Source organism: Onychostruthus taczanowskii, unplaced genomic scaffold, assembly GCF_017590055.1.
Source record: "Onychostruthus taczanowskii isolate IOZ18803 unplaced genomic scaffold, ASM1759005v1 scaffold19, whole genome shotgun sequence".
NCBI lineage: Eukaryota > Metazoa > Chordata > Aves > Passeriformes > Passeridae > Onychostruthus > Onychostruthus taczanowskii.
Genome location: NW_024499128.1, coordinates 10,532,387 through 10,551,207, shown reverse-complemented (window position 1 = coordinate 10,551,207; position 18,821 = coordinate 10,532,387). Strand labels below are relative to the sequence as shown.

Sequence of the window (18,821 nt, the reverse complement as noted above, 5' to 3'; positions counted from 1 at the left end):
TCATTTAATGGTGGGGAAACCAAAGATGCAGAACCCCCTGGGGTGGGAGGTGGGTATGGAGAGGGAGGTGGGAAGGGATTATTGGTTACAATTTGTTTTTGTTTTTTTTTTTTTTCCTGCAAATGAATTTCTTTTTTTGGTTGTTTTCTTTTTTGGTTTTTTTTTTCCTTCTTTCTTTTTTTTGGTCAGAAGCATTTCTTGAAGGGATATTTGGGTAATAGGGTTTCTGATGGCTTTCCCTGAATACTAAACCGATTAATAACCTCAGCTTTTCTAGAAGTGCTCGCTTTCTCCTTGCAGCTGCTTGACCAACCCCTTCACCCCTGCCCCTATCCATGATGCTTTGAATGTCTGTGTCGGTCTCTTGCATTTGCTCTCACGCTGCACTAAAGAAGCAAAGTGGTTGGCTGGTTGTAGGGCAGACACTTCTCAGCGAGGGTCACTAGCCATGAACCTGAACCTTGACCATTGTTATGTAGGTAGGCAAAATAACTTTTCTTTATGTCATCTGTCAGCTTCAGACGTTTCGATGTTGCCTCCGTGAATAATGACACGTAGCTCTTTGCATTCTCTTGGTTATTTTAATTTTGAAAATGATTGCTGTCCGCTTTCAGCTTTCCTCTGTCCTTGAAGAGTCTCACGTGGAAGGTTTGCACGTGTGTGTGTGCCTGAGGACTCCAGAAATGCTTTGCTGCTTGCAGAACTACTTTTGGAGAACCCCTTAGCCCAGCCAGGGCAAGGATTTGCAGATGAGTTTGAGATGCAAACCTTAAAGGTTTCTGGACCACGGTGCAGAAATGTCCCTGTCAGGGGTATTGCCTGGCCCTGGCCCTGCAGTGTCTGTGTCAAAGGTGGGATTAGCTGCAGGAGGACCTGCTTTCTGTCATCTGGTTGGACATAGATCGGGGGGACACTCTGCTTTCTTACACACCAAACTTCACGTTGCCATTCTGATAAGAGGCAAAGCTTGTGGTTTTTAATCCAGTCACCTTGGAGAGGAAACTGCTAATGTGGGCTAAAGCCCATCAGGATAGGTAATTCTTGAGCTTTCTGAAACCAAAGACCCATAAGTCCTCCTCCTCTATACTCTGTTTTCCTTAAGAATTTAGTACCTTATTTTCTGTTCTCTTTTTCCTGACTTGGAGGATGATTTTACCCCAATTTAAAATAACAACAGTGATAGGTAACCAGTTCCCTACACATTCCCATGTGATAGTTGTAATATTTTAAAATTTTTATAAGCACTTCTGGAGTCAACAGCACAGCACATGTCGAGGAGAAGAATCTTCCAATGATGAGTATTGGCTTATCTGGAAAAAAAAAAAAAAGGTACAGTCTTAAATTGGACACTCAAAAATAAGTAACCTCCAGAATTTGGACAGATTGCAGAAATCAGATGTTAATGACCCAGTAGCTGTCTAAAGTCTGCCTGTACTTAGCCTGCTTTGTATGCTGTAGACCTGCTTGGTGTTATGAGAAAATCATGCTATTTATTTTTACAATGTGAAATGACTGTTTTAAGTGTGTGTTTTTACTCCCTCCCTTCCCCTGCCTTTCCTCTTCACACCCCCCTCAACCCGTCTTGTTACATACATCAGTCTCTAAAAACCAAATTGCTTAACCAATTTCTGTTCATCATTAACAAATCTTCATTTACTGCTCTCCTACAGTAAAATACCATGGCAGCTTAGCTGTTAAAAGCAACGAGAAAACTTAGTATTCTTAACTGGGTTTGGGTTTTAATTCAGTGCAGGTAAAAATTAAAATAATCTTTGGCTCCAGTTTATGTGGCATCAGTAGCATTTAAATATGAATGTATTGTTTGTTTTGGCTGTGGAGTTGTGTATGTACACGTGTGGTTGCGTGTGTGGGTATATACACACATATACATGCTCTTAAAAATGTCAATTAGAAAAGATTTTTTTAACTTTGAGCATTTTTTCCTTTACCCTTTCTCAGTGTTAACAGGATTACCATTGAAGGAAAAAATGATTTTTAAAAAAAATGTCTTTTTCCCCCTTGCTAGCTAAAAATCACTTTCAGGACAAAAAAAAATAAAAAATTGAGGCTTCAGTTGTGTAAAGGCATCTGTGCATAGTTAATTTTAAACCCACACATATTTTGGGTACAGTAGGAATAAAACTTCTGCTTCCCATTAAATACAGTCACCAGTCTCTCCCAGGAGCCATACAGATGGACAGAGAGCACCATGCCACCATGGCCAGAAGTTTGGGGACTTACTTTAGAAGCATGTGGGCTTGGAGCAGAGCTCCAAATGTCTTCTTTTTGCTTCATTTGTTACTTTTTGTCCCTTGGAAAATCAGAAAGAAGAGGAGCAGGGATTGTGTTGTGCATGTGGAGTGGGGTTAGCGAGATCTATCCTCGCCGTGAGAGGTGGAGGAGGACAGATCTGTGCTGTGAATGTGTTAAATGGGGTTATTTTCAGGCTGGAAATTGTATCTCCTGCAGATAAAAATGTAAGTGTTGTGGTAGAAATGCTGACAAGGGACTGTCTTCAGTTGTCTTTCTGTAGCGTGACACCGTGTATGAGCAGGAGTTTGGAATAACCACCCGGCACCTCATTGTGCTGTGCATTTTCTGTAGCCTGAGGAGCAGCCACTGCCATCCTGGCTTTTAAATCTGTTTTACCTGAGTGCCTCTGAAATTCTGGAGCTGCTGGGCACCCTTTTGCCCTTGCACATGCAGCGTGCAAGTGCTGGAGGAATGGTGCTGTTGGGCAGTCCATGTGGTTGAACCAGTGGGGCTGGGCTGGTCATGGATTTCCTGCAAACTTTCCCTTTTTTTTCCCCCCCATTTTCCTCCCCAGCTGCTCACTGAGTCACTCACTGCTCAGCCAGCTCTCAGATCTGGCATGAGGGGCTGTACAGGTTGATTTTTTCTTTTTCCCCCCCCTGTTTTTGCTGAAAATTGCTGAATCTCAGAGCTAGGTGGGATGGATGCAGAAGGTCTCGCTACCCCACAGCGTGTCACTGAACTCAGGCATAGTTTTTCTGCTTTTCAGGCAGGTGGTTTTCACGTCTCAGAATAAATTTCATCTGGATTTGTTTTCTCTTTGGCAAAATGTGATGTAAAAACAGCAGTTGTGACCCGTTTTCTGGTAGGGGAAGGAATCTGATCCCAATTTGCTGTGGATTTTTTTTTGCATGTGGTTTTTATGCAAAGAGCAAACAGGGTTGTGGATTTCTTGGTATTGACTACAGGACTGTAGGCTTAGTAGCATTTTTATTTCACAAGGAACGAGTCTGAGCAACAGAAATGGGGAAGGAATTTTTATGCAGTTAAAAATTAGTATTCTCCGACTATCAGATGTATGCTACAGAGATAAGCCATCCATGTTAAAAAAAAGGCAAAAAAAGCTGCCAGTTACCTCAGCTGATAAAATACAAGGATGAGAACGTTGTTTTCTGATATTCCTGTTCTCTCTAATATCATGGAAAAATAACACTTGTGTTATTGTATTTTTTTTCTTCTGAGCAACCAAGTGTTGAGGACGTTTTTATCTATCCCAGAGGGCATATGTGAAAAGAAAAGGATTTTCATGTTCATTCCAGCTCATTTTGAAGGGATCTGGTTTCTCATTTGGCTGGATTTCAGACACAAGGATAGTGGCTGGTAGGAGCTGGGGAGTGGGCTCAGAACAGAGCTCCTGCTAGTGGTGGAAATTTTCCAGCAGCCTCAATGATCCTACTTAAGCCCTCAATTTCAAAAGAAATGAAATATCTTTTCCAGACCCACTTTTCACAGTTAAATATATCTATTTTTATAGATCTGTTTGCTCATATATGTGTGTGTATAAGTGTGTATGTGTGGTGTATGTGAATTTGTGAAGTGGCTTGCTCACCAGCACTCACTGGATGAGATGCTGTTAAAATTAATTGCCTCTGAGATGCTGACAGACTCTTGGGAAGCGCTGTAGGGAGGGAGAGGTGCCACTCTCAGAGCATCTACCCCCAAAATACCTGCTGTGTACACACCCTAGAGGAAACCCTCAGCCCACTGCTCTGCAGGTGCCAGCTGAGGCAGGCAGTGAGGCTGATTTCTTTGCCAGAATTAGATTTTGGCTGTGGGCAGCTCCTCCTGCCTGCACTGAGCCAGGCTTCCCTATCCTGAGCTGTAGAGAAGGAAATGAAAGGCATGGAGAGAGTTCTGAGGCACAGGGTTCAAACACTGCTCCTTGTCTCCAACACTACCTACACTTTCCTCCCTTATGCATTCCAAATCCATTGCTTTCGAATTATTATTTCTCCCCCCCCTCTTTGCATTTTTGCTTCCTGCCCCTTCTCCTCCCCGTGTTCCCCTTGCCTCCCGCCATGGCACAGGCTGCTCTCTGGTATTCCCCTTCCCTGCTGATCTCTGGTTCTGATTACACTAATGGATTTCATTATGGAGGAAGTGTTGGTGGGTGGGAGGGGAATCCCACAGCTCCCAGGTCGGGATTTTCAAAGGAATTAAGCTTTTAATTCCTCCTGAAAGCTGTAGGGAAGGGGTGCCTGGCATCCTTTTCAAATCTGCCAACACCCTGCTCTTCCCTCCCTTGCCCTGAGTGGGTTGTCTTTGCCGTACCCTGTATTGCTGTGTCCTCCCAGGGTGGTGGCAGGCAGGGTGACACCGGCTCTATGGCTGCAAGGACACGTGTGTGCCCATGGCCAGCATCTTGCGGCTCAGTCCTGGGTGGCTCAGTGCCACTTTGGCGGGCACAGAGCAGCAGGAGAGGTGCGCTTCGGGTTGGGAATGTGGCTGCTGCACAACTCCGTGAGATTTGTAACGGGCTTCCTGTTTTCTGCGTGCCAGATTCCAGCTCGGAGGAGGAGGACGACGACGATGAGGAGGAAGAGGAGGAAGCAGAGGACTATGGCACAGATGGCACAGACAGGCTGTCATCACCTGCCCTGGATGAGAGTGGCCTGGGCCTTCTGGCCAGGTTTGCTGCCAGCGCCATGCCCAGCCCCATCGTTCCCCCTCCACTTTCCATCATCCAGCTGGAGGCCAAGCAGAAGGCGAAGAAGAAGGAGGAGAGGCAGAGCCTGATGGGTGAGTTCCATGCTGGTGCTGTGGGGGCAAGGTGGAAGGTTTGGGAGGTCCCAGCTGTGCTGCAAGAGAGCAGGTTGTGTACCCAGTCACCGAGGTGCCTTTTTGTTATTTGGCAGCTTGGTCCTGGTGCTGAAGGTGGGGAAAGTGGCCTGATAGGGAGACAAAAGCCAGTCATGGACATGGCAGGTTAGCAGCTGCAGCTGTGGCTTCCCTAGGGACAGCTGTGGCTATGTCAAAGTTTCCTCTTTTCCTACTTGGCACATTCTCAACAAGACATGCTGCAAAGGGAAGCAGTAGGATGCTGCATCCCCTTGGACAGAGTGCAGAAGGCAGTGAAGTGCTGTTAAATTTTAGAGAAGGAAGCATGTGCTAAATGCAGCTGATCTTGGATACCCAAGGGAAGCACACCCAAGCAGAAGAAAAGCTCTTTCCATCAGCCCATCCCATCAGCTTCCTTATAGAAACCAGCCAGAGAGACTTGAAACGAGCATTCCTTCCTCTGCTCATGTGCTTGCAGTGCCAGAGTCTGGGTTTCTGCCCTGCCTCTGTCTCAGTTTCAATGGGTTGGGAGTTTCATTTCTTCCTCTCCCCATGCCCTGCTGAACAAGTGCCCATTGGTGACATTGTTCCTGGTCAGACAGATCTATATGGGTTCCATTTATAAATTCTCTATTAATATTTATTAAGTGATAATGGAATTTATAGCATGCTTCAGAATGGAAAATGATGTCCTCCTCGGGAGCCTGGCTTGTTTTAGCACTGTTTCCATGCTATATTAGGCTTTTGCCAACTTGTTCTAACAGCCTCTGCTAAGAATTTATTGTCTTGTAATCTGCCCTCCTTGAAACTGGAAGCATCTAGAAATTACCTCATGAAGTTCTGAGAGAGGAGAAGGAGTGTTTTAGTTTCCAGTGGATTTTTCATTTTGAGCTTTGCCAGCTTTGTTTTTGACATGCTGGCTCTTTTTCTCTCCATGCTGGGGCTGTCTCAGGGGAAGAGGATTGGGTAGAAGATGAGAGCAGTGTCCTGCAGACTGAATTTACCCAGGAAAGTGAGTGTACTTGAGAGAAGGACCAAGAGAAGATGCTTTCCTTGCTTGTGCCATGTACATTTTCATTTTCCCACATGAATGCTGTTTACTTACCTCCTGCCCATGTTGCTGGATGTGTAGGTGCTTTCTCAGTTTCTCTTCTGCCCCTGGAAACCTGATCTTGCTTTCCTTTATCAGGTTCAGGGGAACACAGTGAAGATGGGTAACATCTTGGCATTACTACAGTATTTCAGGCCTCTGGGCACTGCTGTGCTCATGGTGCTGAGCAAAGGCCAATGTGAGGGGAATTCCATTTGCCACAGACAAAAGATCATTTACCTCTCTTGGGTTTAAGGAGACTCCTTGAGCCAATAAAAGGATCTATGGTGTCTGTTGGCCAATGGGAAAAAACAAGCTTGAAATCTGGATTTATTCCATTTGTTAAAAGACATTGTTCTCCTGAAACAAAGGTGAAACTGGAGAGGGCTCCCACCAGGAGAGAAGGAGGGATCAGCTTGTGGGGTTTATGCTTGGTTTCAGCTGAGCAGTTCCTTTTTGAGGAGGGGCATGTTAAAGTATATTTTCTCTTCAGAGCTTCCCTGCAGGGTTTTGCCTGTGGGAGAAGGGAGAAAATGGAGGCAGGGAACGCACTGAACAACACTGCCTGAACTGTTGGGCTCTGGTTTGGAGCAGGGCTGGCTTACTTCCAGGGAATTTCCAGTGTTTCATGGGTCAGAAATGGAGGTCTGAGGGATGTGGGGATTGGAAAGAGGAACAGCCAAGAGCTCTACTGAGCAGGCACAGCATCTTCCATGGAGCCCAGAAGTTTCCAGCAGGATGTGTCCCCTCTTGGCTGAGCCAGGGCTTTGGCTGATGGTTCAATCCTTTGCACCTAGGGACAGAGTTTGAGTACACCGACTCGGAGAGCGAGATCAAGATCAGGAAGAAGTCTCCTTCAGGGCTGCTGCGTGGGAAGAAGGGGCCGCTGGAGCCCAGCAGCATCCCGCCCAGCCAGGCCCCCAGCAGCCTTGACTCCACATCTGGGAGCGCTGACAAGGCCAAGCTGGGGGCTGAGAAAGGCCGCAAGCTGAAGAAATTTAAATCCCCTAAGGACTTGAGCTTTGAGTTTGGGCTGGAGGCCAGTGATGACGACCTGTGGAACCGGCGCCGCAGCGAGCGGATCTTCCTCCACGACGCCACCACGTCCTCGGCCATGCTGACATCCACAGCGCCTGCCAGCTCCACCCCCGTCTCCAAACCTGGGCGCTGTGGCAAGGGGGCCCCCATGAGCCCCAAAAAGGAGGGCAGCAAGGGGAAGGAGAGGAAGGAGCTAAGCAAGGTGAGGATCGTGCTGGCCAGATTGGTGTTGGGATGCTTGGGAGCTGAGGGTGAAGGGAGGGCAGTCAATTCCACTAAGGTAGAGGAGAGTTGAGTCCTGTCTCAGCAGTTGTTTGGCTGCTCCTTGTCACCCCTGTCAGCCCCATGTGCACCTGGAGGCTCTGTCAGACTTGGATCTATTAGACTTGGACTTTCAGATGGTAAAAGCTTGTTATGTTTGAATGGGGCTGGTTACTTCTGTCACTCTCCATGTCCCAAATCCATTCTGTTTGGGTGGCCAGAATTGATGATCCTGCATTAAAACAGATCCTGTGAAATCTCTCTCCCACTCTCTGCATGAGGTTGTCCTCTTGCTGACCTATGGCCCCCAGTGTGGCCTTTACGGCTGTTCCCCTTTTACATGGTGACTTCTGAGGTCTGTCCCTGGCTGGGGGTGACAGTGGTCTCTGGGTTACTGGCTTTTCATCTAAGCTGAATGCTTGGCTCCCTCTGGCTCCAGTTCAGTTCATGGCAGTGTTATGGAAGAACACTGATGGAGAGAGTTAGACAAGTTAGTTGTGACATGAGGACATGAGGATCTTCTTGGAGCTCTTTGGAGGAAGATTTGGTGGGCAGGAGTTGCTCTCCACTGTAATGAAAGGCGCTTCCAAAAATGTGTGAAGCCAGAAAGCAGAGCTGGGAGATGTAGGATGTGATGTGGGCAGTGAACTAACTGCTGGCTGAACATCATCCTACCTGTGCATTGCCTGCCTTGCTCCACCTTTTCCCTCTCCTTGGACCCAGATCTTTACCAATCTTCTCTGTACTGATGGAAGTGTTTTGTTTTACTTTTAGCAGCGGAAGAAGGGTAAAGAAACGCCCTGCTGCTCCTCCTCCTCATCCATGTCTCCTCCTGGCATCCCCAGCTCCCCCTCTGATGTTCGGGTCAGCCTGGCAAGTGCCCTGGGCTCCACCAAGAAGAGCAAAGCTAAGGTGAAAGCCAAGGAGGTGAAAAAAGAGGTGAGCACTGGTTCTAGTATGGCTGGACTGGAGTGTTGCAGCATGAGGGAGGGAAAGCAGAGGTGCAGGTTTTGCTGGGTGTGTTACAGGCAAAGGGCTGGTTTGAAAAGCCTAAAATCCAAGGAAGACTCTCTCATAGTACCTGCTGCTACCATCTGGTGTTCATTTGCCTTCATCCCCCAAATTAGTGAGCAGGCAGGATTTTCTCTAAGGCTGCCATGGGGTGGAAGGAGAGCTTGCATGGACAGCAAGGACCAAGGAGATGGTGATGGAGTAGCCTTGCTCAGCACTGGGTCACAGCTGGTTCCTGCTCCACTGCTGTAGCCTGCCATCTCTCATAACCCACATTGCTGTCTTCTCACATGATTTCTGTGTGATGCTTATGGTCTTTGTGTAACAACAAGGAACATATCATGGAGACTGGAAAAGAAATAGGAACAGTGCCTGGTGCCTGTTCAGTGAAGGCAGAGGCTCAGGAGCACTGTGGTGAATGCAGAGCAAAACTACAGCTCCATAGCATCTCCCCCAACCAGAGCTCTGAGGGTGAGGATGTGGGGAATAGCTTTTGGTCAGTTGCTGGTGATGCTTGGAGGATGAAGGCAGCAAAAAGTCTGGGTACACCCACTTAACTCTCCATCCTGAGGATGGAGACAGGTTTGTCCCGATATCCTCAGGTTACTTTTTGCTGGAGGGAGGTGAGATGGGATCAGGCTGTTTCCTGTGGGATCCAGCTGATGTGCTGCTTGCTGTCCTGCAGAACCGAGGGAAAGGAGGAGCTGTCAGCAAGCTCATGGAGAGCATGGCAGCAGAGGAGGATTTTGAACCCAACCAAGACAGCAGCTTTTCAGAGGATGAGAACATCCCACTGAGCATGCTGGTTGAGAGGCCACCCACACCAGGTAAGGACAGGATTCAATTCAGTCAATTCAGTAAAAACTAAGCCTGATCAGCATGGCTCACTATGACATCTAGTTGAAGCCCAGTCTCTGAGTTGCCCTATTTTCATTTACTGGTATGTTACTATTACCAAGAGAGAGGACTAATGCTGGGAATATGAAGTTTCCTTCTCCACTCACTGTCCCTTTCCCATGTGGTGCCCTCTAATCCCCATCTTGCTCCCACACCTCACAGCTCCCCGCTCCTGCATCATTGACAAGGATGAGCTGAAGGATGGCCTGCGTGTCCTCATCCCCATGGATGACAAACTGCTCTATGCTGGGCATGTCAAGACTGTGCATTCACCAGACATGTGAGTTGAGGGGCTGCTGTATCCATCTGGGATCTGCCAGAAAATGGGGACATAGTTGCTGCACGGATCATTTTGGGGGTTGTGATGGAGCTGGCTGCCTAGAGACTGACAATGTCTGGCAGGGAGGAGAGTCCACTCTGGTTTATCAGCACTGAGGGAAATCCAATTATCTCTCATTAAGTGCTCTCACATCCTCTCCCATCAGAGGGAGGAGTTACCTGGTGGGAGTGGTGTCTCCCATGTGCTGTCTGACCCAGCCTTTGTGTTTCAGATACCGGGTGGTGGTGGAGGGCGAGAGGGGGAACCGTCCCCACATTTACTGCCTGGAGCAGCTCCTGCAGGAAGCGGTATGTGCTGCCAAAGGTGCCTGTCCTGATGCCCATGGCCTGTTCTGGGGTGGGGGAGGCTAGCTGGAAGATCTCTCCTCCTCCAGCTGCAGGGATGTCCTGGTCCTGCCCCATGGTCAGTGTGGGCAGAAGTCCCCTTGTTGCGCTCACTTCCCCACTGGCAGCAGGCACTAGTCCTGTATTCCAGCAGGAGTGGTCCTTCCTTCCTCCTGTGAACACACAGGAGGCCGTTCCCCAGCAGGGAAACTGTCCCTTGCCTTCTCCAGAGCTGCTTTGCTCCATGCCAGGCGTGGTGGGATGGTCTGTGCTGGTGGCAGGGTGGCCAGTAATTGCCTTCCTCTTGCCCTGAGCAGATCATCGATGTGAAACCCCCTTCAGTGCGGTTCCTGCCCGAGGGCACGAGGATTGCAGCCTACTGGAGCCAGCAGTACCGCTGCCTCTACCCGGGAACAGTTGTCCGAGGTAAGGCCACCCTGGCTGCTCTGTGCTGTGAACCTGGCATGTCTCAGCCCTGTGTGTCCTCAGGGATGTCAGGCTTGTCTGGGGAAGCCCTGATCTCTGCTGTGAGTGTCCTGTAAGTCAGAGCCTGGCCTGTTCTCTCCTCCAGGTCATGCCCCTCTCATTAATGATGCTGATTTAGTAACATCCTGCAGGTTCAGAAGAGGTTCAAGCAATTTAGGAACTTAAATATATCAAGGGTATTTAATATATTTCAGAAAGTCAGAATTTATTCCAGGCATCAATTATGTCTAAGGCTGTGGAGGTTTCTAAGTCACCTGGACATGGATACTCAAAACTTTGCTCTGACACGAAACTCTCCAGTCCCATTAGAAAGTTGCTGAATTGTCCTGAATGGCTCAGGACAATTCTGCCATGGCTGGTCTTGTTTTTGGGCTCTTGGTCATACCACATGTGTTAAAAGGGAATAATTACTTATGATGTATAAACCAGTAATGCTGATACAAGAAGAGGGGGTGAGAACACAGCTTACTTCTCTTGGAGAAAGTGAAAAGCAGCACTTTTTCGTGGCTGAGAGTAGTTACAAAATGCAGGTTAAAAGAAAGATATTTCAATGAAAGGAGAAAAGCGGATTTCTGCAAGAATAAAGGGAAATAGTGGAGAGAGGTGGGAAGTCTGTGAACCTGGCATGTCTCAGCCCTGTGTGTCCTCAGGGATGTCAGGCTTGTCTGGGGAAGCCCTGATCTCTGCTGTGAGTGTCCTGTAAGTCAGAGCCTGGCCTGTTCTCTCCTCCAGGTCATGCCCCTCTCATTAATGATGCTGATTTAGTAACATCCTGCAGGTTCAGGAAGAGGTTCAAGCAATTTAGGAGCTTAAATATATCAAGGATATATTTCAGAAAGTCAGAATTTATTCCAGGCATCAATTATGTCTAAGGCTGTGGAGGTTTCTAAATCACCTGGACATGGACGCTCAAAACTTTGCTCTGACACGAAACTCTCCAGTCCCATTAGATTATAAAGTTGCTGAATTGTCCTGAATGGCTCAGGACAATTCTGCCATGGCTGGTCTTGTTTTTGGGCTCTTGGTCATACCACATGTGTTAAAAGGGAATAATTACTTATGATGTATAAACCAGTAATGCTGATACAAGAAGAGGGGGTGAGAACACAGCTTACTTCTCTTGGAGAAAGTGAAAAGCAGCACTTCATGATGGCTGAGAGTAGTTACAAAATGCAGGTTAAAAGAAAGATATTTCAATGAAAGGAGAAAAGCGGATTTCTGCAAGAATAAAGGGAAATAGTGGAGAGAGGTGGGAAGTCAAACTGGAATGGCTGTTATGTTCTGGAGCAGTGCTGTTGATGGGGAATTTCACACTGAGTGGGCTGGTTTAGTGTTATCAGGGACTTTCCACTGGAGAGTGAGCCTTCTGTGCCCTCCCTGCACAGCCTGGGAAAGGTGAAGCGGGTGCTTTGCAGCTGGTGCAGCACCCCTGCCTTTCTCCATGTCCCCACTTCCCTTACAATGGGTTTGTACTCTGATGTTTGTTGCTAAGTCCATCTTCTGCTCCCCCATCCCACAGGAACCCTGGATCTGGAGGAAGACGGTGATCTCATCACGGTAGAGTTTGATGACGGGGACACGGGACGCATCCCACTGTCTCACATTCGGCTTCTCCCACCTGACTACAAGATCCAGTGTGAGTCTTGCTGTTCGGTCTTTTTGCAAGACACTTCCCACTCTGACATATATGGAGTTTTGGGGTGCTTTCCTTAAATTTTGGGACAAATTCACAGACTTTCTGTCACAAAGATTTCACCATCAATTACAGAACACAGAGCTGGGGTGGGATATCACACATCAGGAAAAAGGCACAGTCCCTATTGCAGATTTGGTTGGGATACTTTTACTCTATCACATCTTTGTTTTATGTGTTATTTGACAGCATTTGAACATCTCTTTGACCTGTTCCAGGTGCTGAGCCTTCCCCTGCCCTTTTGGTGCCCAGCACCAAGCGCCGTAGCCGTAAATCCAGCAAAGACACTGGAGAAGGAAAAGAGGGAGCTGCACTGGGGTCAGAAGAGCCAGTGGCAAAGGGCAAAGGGCGAGGGAGAAAGCCAAGTGTCAAGGCCAAAGCTGGTAAGTTGCACACTGCCAGGCCTGGAGCTGAGGGAATCCTTGCACAGCTCCCCACTGTTCTCCCCAAGTCAGGGCTGTTGCTTGGAGTAGGTTTTGGGTGAAGATGGATGCATTGCTTGAGTGCAAAGCACCCGTGCATCTCACTCTGCTGTGGCTACAGTTTACAGGAGGCTGGCTTGGAAGCTGGCTGTGACAGCCTCCTTCTGTCAGTCAGGAATGTGGAGCAGAGTCCCTTTTTCAGCTGAGCATCTCTGCAGCTGTCAGTAGGTGCAAAGGTGCAGGAGATTTGTAGTTTGCTTCTCCTGAAGTTGAAGCGGCATCCCTGGGCATTGTCCATCACTTCTCACTAGTATTGGCACCAGGCCAGGCTGTTCAGTGAGCAGTGAGGACACCCTCTGTGCTCCTTTGGGGGTACCTGAGCTGGCAGGAACAAGCCATGCTTGACCAGAGACCAGTCAGCGCTGGTGTCTGGTTGTGTCTGAGCTAATAAAGCCCTTCTGGAGGGATAACATCATGTCTTTGTATTTCTTCCCCTCTGCAGAAGAGGCTGCCTTGCCTGAAGAGAAGGATCAGGTGGAGTCTTCACCTGTTACCTCCTCAGTCCCAGAGAAGCCGGCCTGCTTGAGCAAGCCAAGCATGAAGGGGTCACGAAAATCGCAACCGCTGCCAACTGGAGGCTCTCCTGCTCCCACAGAGGAAAAGCGGTCAAAAGCCAGCAAAATGAAGATCTCCACGAAGCTGCACAGCCCCCCACAATCCTCCTACCAGCCTGCTGTGTTTGGCAGCATCCTCGGCACGGAGCCCTACAGCGATCTCCCGGGAACACTGGCGGCCTTTGGCTCCAGCGATGCTTCGGTGTCCAAAGCCAAGGCCAAGAAAGGGCGGCCCACCGAAGAGACACAAGAGTTTGGCGCCATGGTCAAGGCTCAGAGGAAGCATGACAATGAAATCCTGATCAAGCTGGACCATGAGGGTGTGATGTCTCCAAAGACAAAAAAGATGAAGGAGGCGATGAGGATGCTGGAGGACTCAAACCTGGCCAGTCGCAGAGATGGGAAGAGTCTCTTGGGGCTGGGCTATTCTGCTGCAGTGAGCGTGGAGGGCAAGCAGAAATCTTCCCGAGCCAAGGTGGCTGAGGGAGACCCTTCCCCTGCCAGCTTTGGAGGAAAGTTTGATGCCTCAGCAGAGAGCCTTGCTGCCTCAAAGGACCAGGAAGAAAAGGCAGCAGCTCCAGCAGGCGTGGAGGAGTCTGAGAGCAACAGCAGTGACAGCAGCTCGGAGTCAGAGGGAGAAGAGGAGGCTGAGAAGAACCAAGGGGAAGCCCAGGACAGCAGCTCAGCCAGCTCAAGAGCATCCACCCCTCTCTCTTCCTCCAACTCCTCCTCTTCTTCCTCTTCTAGCAGCAGCTCCTCTTCATCTTCATCTTCCTCCTCTTCCTCCACCTCATCAACTTCTTCTTCATCAAGCTCCAGCTCTTCTTCCTCCTCCACTACGGATGAAGATTCCTCCTGTAGCTCTGACGATGAAGTAGCTGAGGCCCAGCCGAGTTCCTCGGTGCAGCAAACCCTCCCACCCAAGCAAACCAAGCAGGCAGGGAAATCCCGGGCGTCCTCCCACCCGCAGAGCCAGAAGCAGCCGGCGCAGCAGCCGGCGCAGCAGCCGGCGCAGCAGCCGGCACCGCCGCAGAGCGGCAACAAGAGCCGGCCCAAGAAGCGCGAGGGCATCCACCTGCCCACCACCAAGGAGCTGGCCAAGCGCCAGCGCCTGCCCTCCGTGGAGAACAGGCCCAAGATCGCTGCTTTCCTCCCGGCGCGGCAGCTGTGGAAGTGGTTTGGGAAGCCCACGCAGGTAAATGCTCGGCACTCGGCACTGGTTTTGCCTTCTGGTGCCTCTTCCCTTTTCCTGGGGTGGTGGAGCTGCTGGCATGTCCAGTGTGCAGGGAGATGGGGGTTGGCTTTCACTGTGTTGGGGAAGCCATTCTGTGTGTCGTATCCCTCTGCTCCAGTTCCTGTGGGAATACCGTGGCTCTGCCAACAGCAAAGGGATGCATGCAGGACAGGGAAAACAGTGATGTGTAGGGAAAATGTGGGTAATCCATGGCTGACCTCTTGCATGATCCTCTCTTGGCAGAGACGAGGAATGAAGGGGAAGGCCAGGAAGCTGTTCTACAAGGCCATCGTGCGGGGCAAGGAGATCATCCGCATCGGAGACTGCGCGGTTTTCCTCTCCGCTGGCCGCCCCAACCTGCCCTACATTGGCCGGATCCAGAGCATGTGGGAATCCTGGGGCAACAACATGGTGGTCCGAGTCAAATGGTTTTATCACCCAGAAGAAACCAACCCTGGGAAGAAACTCAATGAAGGCAAGGTAGGCTGGACTCCTTTGCTGAGAGGGCTGCAAAGCTCCTTGCTCCCTTTTGTTTCCAATGATGAAGAAAACAGCCAAGGCCCAGTTTGTTACTGGTACCCTGAAGGGGGTGGCCCCATGCTTTCATCTTGTGGGGGCTGCCTGTGGTGTGGGCAAGCCCAGTGTTGGCCCCTTGAAGAAGGGAGGAGTGGGTTTCTTTGTAGTAGGAAATAAAGACTTTTTTGTGGGTCCAAAAAAAGTGTCAAGAGCCAGATCAAGTCTTCAGAGTGTAAGAAGGATGAGCCTGGTGCTCAGAAACACTGAATTTTGCACACGTGTGCAGCTGGTTTACAGCAGGATTTATTCCTAGTAGCAGTGGCCAGGGGTTGAAGGTCCAAAAGCACGTGGTGGGCAAGAGGTGATGGCATGGAAAAACAAGAAATTCACCAGGTTTTCATTTCTGTTTCCTCTTTTCTTCTTGGGCACAGCGCTGGGATCAGAAATCGGGCAGAAGTCTGGCCACAGCTTTGCAGGCTTCCAACCAGAGGAAGGACTTTATGGAGGTTGGTGAGACTGGGAGAAGGCTGGGAGGGAATACTGGGTACCCTGTAATAAATAAATACTGCTGAGAAATACCCCCCAAACTTCTCTGGCTCTTGCTTTTTGCCTCGGCTGCCAAGTCTGCAGTGCCCAGGACTTGGGATGGATATTTCAGGGAGGATGGGAGTAGCTGCAGGTGCTGGGTGTGGGGAAGAACAGGGAGTTGGTATCCAGCACCCATCTTTGCATTTGCATCCTTGAAATGAGGATGGCAAACCCCTGGCCTCCATATTTCCCTGTCTGTGTGCTTGGCAGCTGCAGCATTCCCATCAGTGGGAGCCAAGTGAAAGCCAGGGCTCGGGCTCAGTGGGCTGGAGGAACTGTCCAGGCTGTCCATGGGCCTGTGCAGATTCTCAGGGTCCTCCTCTGGCCTGGCTGTTGGGATGAGTGAGATGTTCTTGAGCGTGAGCAGAGTCCTATCCCATTATGATGAGTGTTTTTCCTACTTATTGAAGATGATGCCGTAAATGCTGGGTGATCTAATGGCTCTATTTTTTTTCCCACCTCCTTCCTTCTCTTCTGTTGTGCAGAGAGCCCTCTACCAGTCCTCTCACGTGGATGAAAATGATGTCCAGACCATCTCACACAAATGTCTTGTTGTTGGTCTGGATCAATATGAACAGATGCTAAAGACAAAGAAATACCAAGACAGTGAGGACCTCTACTACCTTGCAGGGACCTACGAGCCCACCACGGGCATGATCTTCAACACTGACGGGGTCCCTGTCATCTGCTGACCGCCCAGGGGACACATGCCACCCCCTGGGAAGGGATGGGACAAACCTGAGGACGTGCCTGTTCAGACGACATGATTGTTTCTTTCAATGCTCATTTCTGTGTCACACTACAGACAGGAGAGCGCGAGAGACGCGAGGAGGAAGGAGAAGGCTGAAGAAAGAGGTCGGGGAAGCAGTTACAGGACTCGAGGAAGATGCCATTGGGGGTGGTGGTGGTGCTTGAACCCCGAGGCTCTTCTGGAAGTGGCTTTAAGTAAGGTGACACTCGACCAACTTCTCCCTTCCTCCTTTTGGTCCAGGAAAGCACATGGGTCTCGTGATCATTTCACCAGCGGGACCCCCCGGCAGGAGGGATCCCTTTTGTGTCATTTTTCCCCATCAGTAACTCGGAAGCCGCCCGCACATGGAAGGACTCTCTTGCCTTCTGCGTGCGCTTCTCTCCGTCCTTATATTCCCTTTCCTGCTTAGTTTCGCATGACCCTTTATAGGAAGGACAGGGTGAAAGAGAAAGGAGATGAGTCTCTCTCAGCGCCTCGTCTCGATCCTCTCAGCGCCTTTTTGCCGTTCCCTTTCCCCGGAGGCCCCTCTGGCAGCGTGTGGAGCACGACAGGGCAGGGCTGGCCCCAGCACAGAGATGGCAGAAGAGAATCCTCTGGCCTGGGAGGAGCCAGGTGGAAGAGGAGCCACTGCCTTGAACAAACACTCTGAACCCTCTGCAGCTCTGCACCCCTTCTGCCCTGCGAAGGTGCTGGAGGGAGCAAGTGGCAAGGGGGGTGACACGTGGCAAACTGAGACCTCATCTTGGAGCGTGCAGAGAAGGGGCAGGAAACGACTGGGAAAAGCTGCTGCTTGGTGCTTGGAGGAGATCAGAGGCCACTGGATTCCAGCATCCCTCCCCCAGCTTTACCCGCCACGCCTGAGACGTGGAGCTGCTGGGAAGCCTTGCCCATCATTTGAAGGGAATGGGGGCAGCGTGTGAAGCCGGCTGTGCCTGCCCACGGCGCTCCCACAGCCAGAGCCCCGCTGCCACCTTGGGCTCGGGGACTGCACCGTTCAGCTCCCTCCATCCAGGAGGAGCTGAGCTCCCCTCGGGCACACGCCAGACCCGTGGCACCGCTGCTCCAGGCTTACACCTGGCAAGAGGGAACACTGGAGGAGAACCTGAGGAGAACGACGCACCATCCTTGCACTTAAAACAAAACTCCAAGAGACGCACTGATCTTTGCAACTCCCGACTCGCACTACGGATCGCCGGGACGCGGAGCGGGGCCCGGCTCGGCCCAGGCTCCGGTGGGGAGACGCTTAAGCCAAGGACAGATTGGAAACTCTCCACCCTGGCTGAGTACCAGAGAATGGAGGCCGGGGCTCAGGGGTGAGGGACAGCCCCACGGAGTTACCCCTCGTCCTTTAAACAAACCACATGGTGCTGAGCTCGTACCATCTCCACCCCGGGCCACCGGCGCCTCGGCACGGCGGACAGTGACGGTTCTAGCCTGTACAGTTTTAATGTACCAAAAGACTCTTTAGCCCTCCTGTATTATAAGTCTTTAAATGGATTCAACTTTTTAAAACTGTGAAAAAAATTATGAAATTATAAAAAACAAAAAAAGAAAAAAACCCACAACGGCAGAAATGAACACAGTCTGACGTTTAGAATATTATTTTTTATTTCCTGTTGGATTGTGATTGTAAATGATCTGGGAACAGGCACACCCCCCACGCTCAAAGTGTACTGTACTTCTAGAAGCAAATTGTGTGAGCATATTTTAAAGAGCGAGAGAGAGAGCGCGCGAGAGAGATTTTATGCTAATGTTAAATAGAAAGCACTTAAAACCCACTGCCTTCTATGGAACACAAGGATATTTCAGACAATCGAGAGGAAAGGAGAGCCAGGTTTTTGTCGTTTTGTTTTGTTTTGTTTATGTTTTGTTTAAAACAATTTTTTTGGCATTCTGTTTGTTGGAGAACTCCGTGTGATCTTTTTTCATAAAAAAAAAAAAAAATCTAATTGAAAAAAAGCAACCCAACGAAGCATCTTTCTTTGTCTCGCTTGTCCTGAGGTTTTTCTCCCCTTGGTGGCAATGATGGCTTTTTGGCTCAGCCCCTGCCCTGGAGAAAGACACAGCCCAGGTGCCTGGTGGCTTTTTGGGGAGAACCCATCTGTGTGAGCTGATGGCAGCGATGGACAGGACTGGATGCTGGAGCAGAGGTGTTTGCTGGGCAGGGCCTGTGGCCTGGAGGTGTGAGTCCTCCCCCTGCTATGGTGCTCAGGGCACCATGTGCTGAGGATGAAACACTGGATTTGCTCTTTTTTGGTGTGAGCTGCACTTCATACAGGCAGGAGCTTGGCACAGCCAGACCCTCCCGTGCTGCAGGGGCCAGGTCAGGGCCAGGCCTGGCACTCGCTGGCTCCTTGGGCTTCCCTGGGAGGTGGCACCTGCCAGTTGGCACAGCGAGGTGCAGCTGGTCCCAAAACATGGTGTTGGCACCTTCTGGTGTTTTCTCCTCCTCTTGGCCTGTTCCCT

The 18,821-nt window shown here is 50.0% G+C and overlaps 1 protein-coding gene across 4 annotated transcripts in view; it reads left to right on the top strand.

Moving 5' to 3' along the window:
- The window catches only part of TNRC18 (trinucleotide repeat containing 18), a 55,355-nt gene extending 37,037 nt beyond the window's left edge, over positions 1-18,318 (top strand). For 3 of the 4 annotated variants that reach the window (XM_041401970.1, XM_041401972.1, XM_041401969.1), the window contains exons 16-28: positions 4,813-5,052; positions 6,979-7,421; positions 8,255-8,419; positions 9,177-9,318; positions 9,551-9,668; positions 9,940-10,015; positions 10,369-10,477; positions 12,057-12,173; positions 12,449-12,613; positions 13,155-14,461; positions 14,744-14,980; positions 15,448-15,522; positions 16,090-18,318. In XM_041401970.1, the coding sequence (XP_041257904.1) occupies positions 4,813-5,052; positions 6,979-7,421; positions 8,255-8,419; positions 9,177-9,318; positions 9,551-9,668; positions 9,940-10,015; positions 10,369-10,477; positions 12,057-12,173; positions 12,449-12,613; positions 13,155-14,461; positions 14,744-14,980; positions 15,448-15,522; positions 16,090-16,296 (3,401 nt within the window). In that variant the 3' untranslated portion in view covers positions 16,297-18,318. The remainder of the gene's footprint in view (positions 1-4,812; positions 5,053-6,978; positions 7,422-8,254; positions 8,420-9,176; positions 9,319-9,550; positions 9,669-9,939; positions 10,016-10,368; positions 10,478-12,056; positions 12,174-12,448; positions 12,614-13,154; positions 14,462-14,743; positions 14,981-15,447; positions 15,523-16,089) is intronic. The other variant, XM_041401971.1, reaches the window with a different exon arrangement.
- Positions 18,319-18,821: the final 503 nt, after the last annotated feature.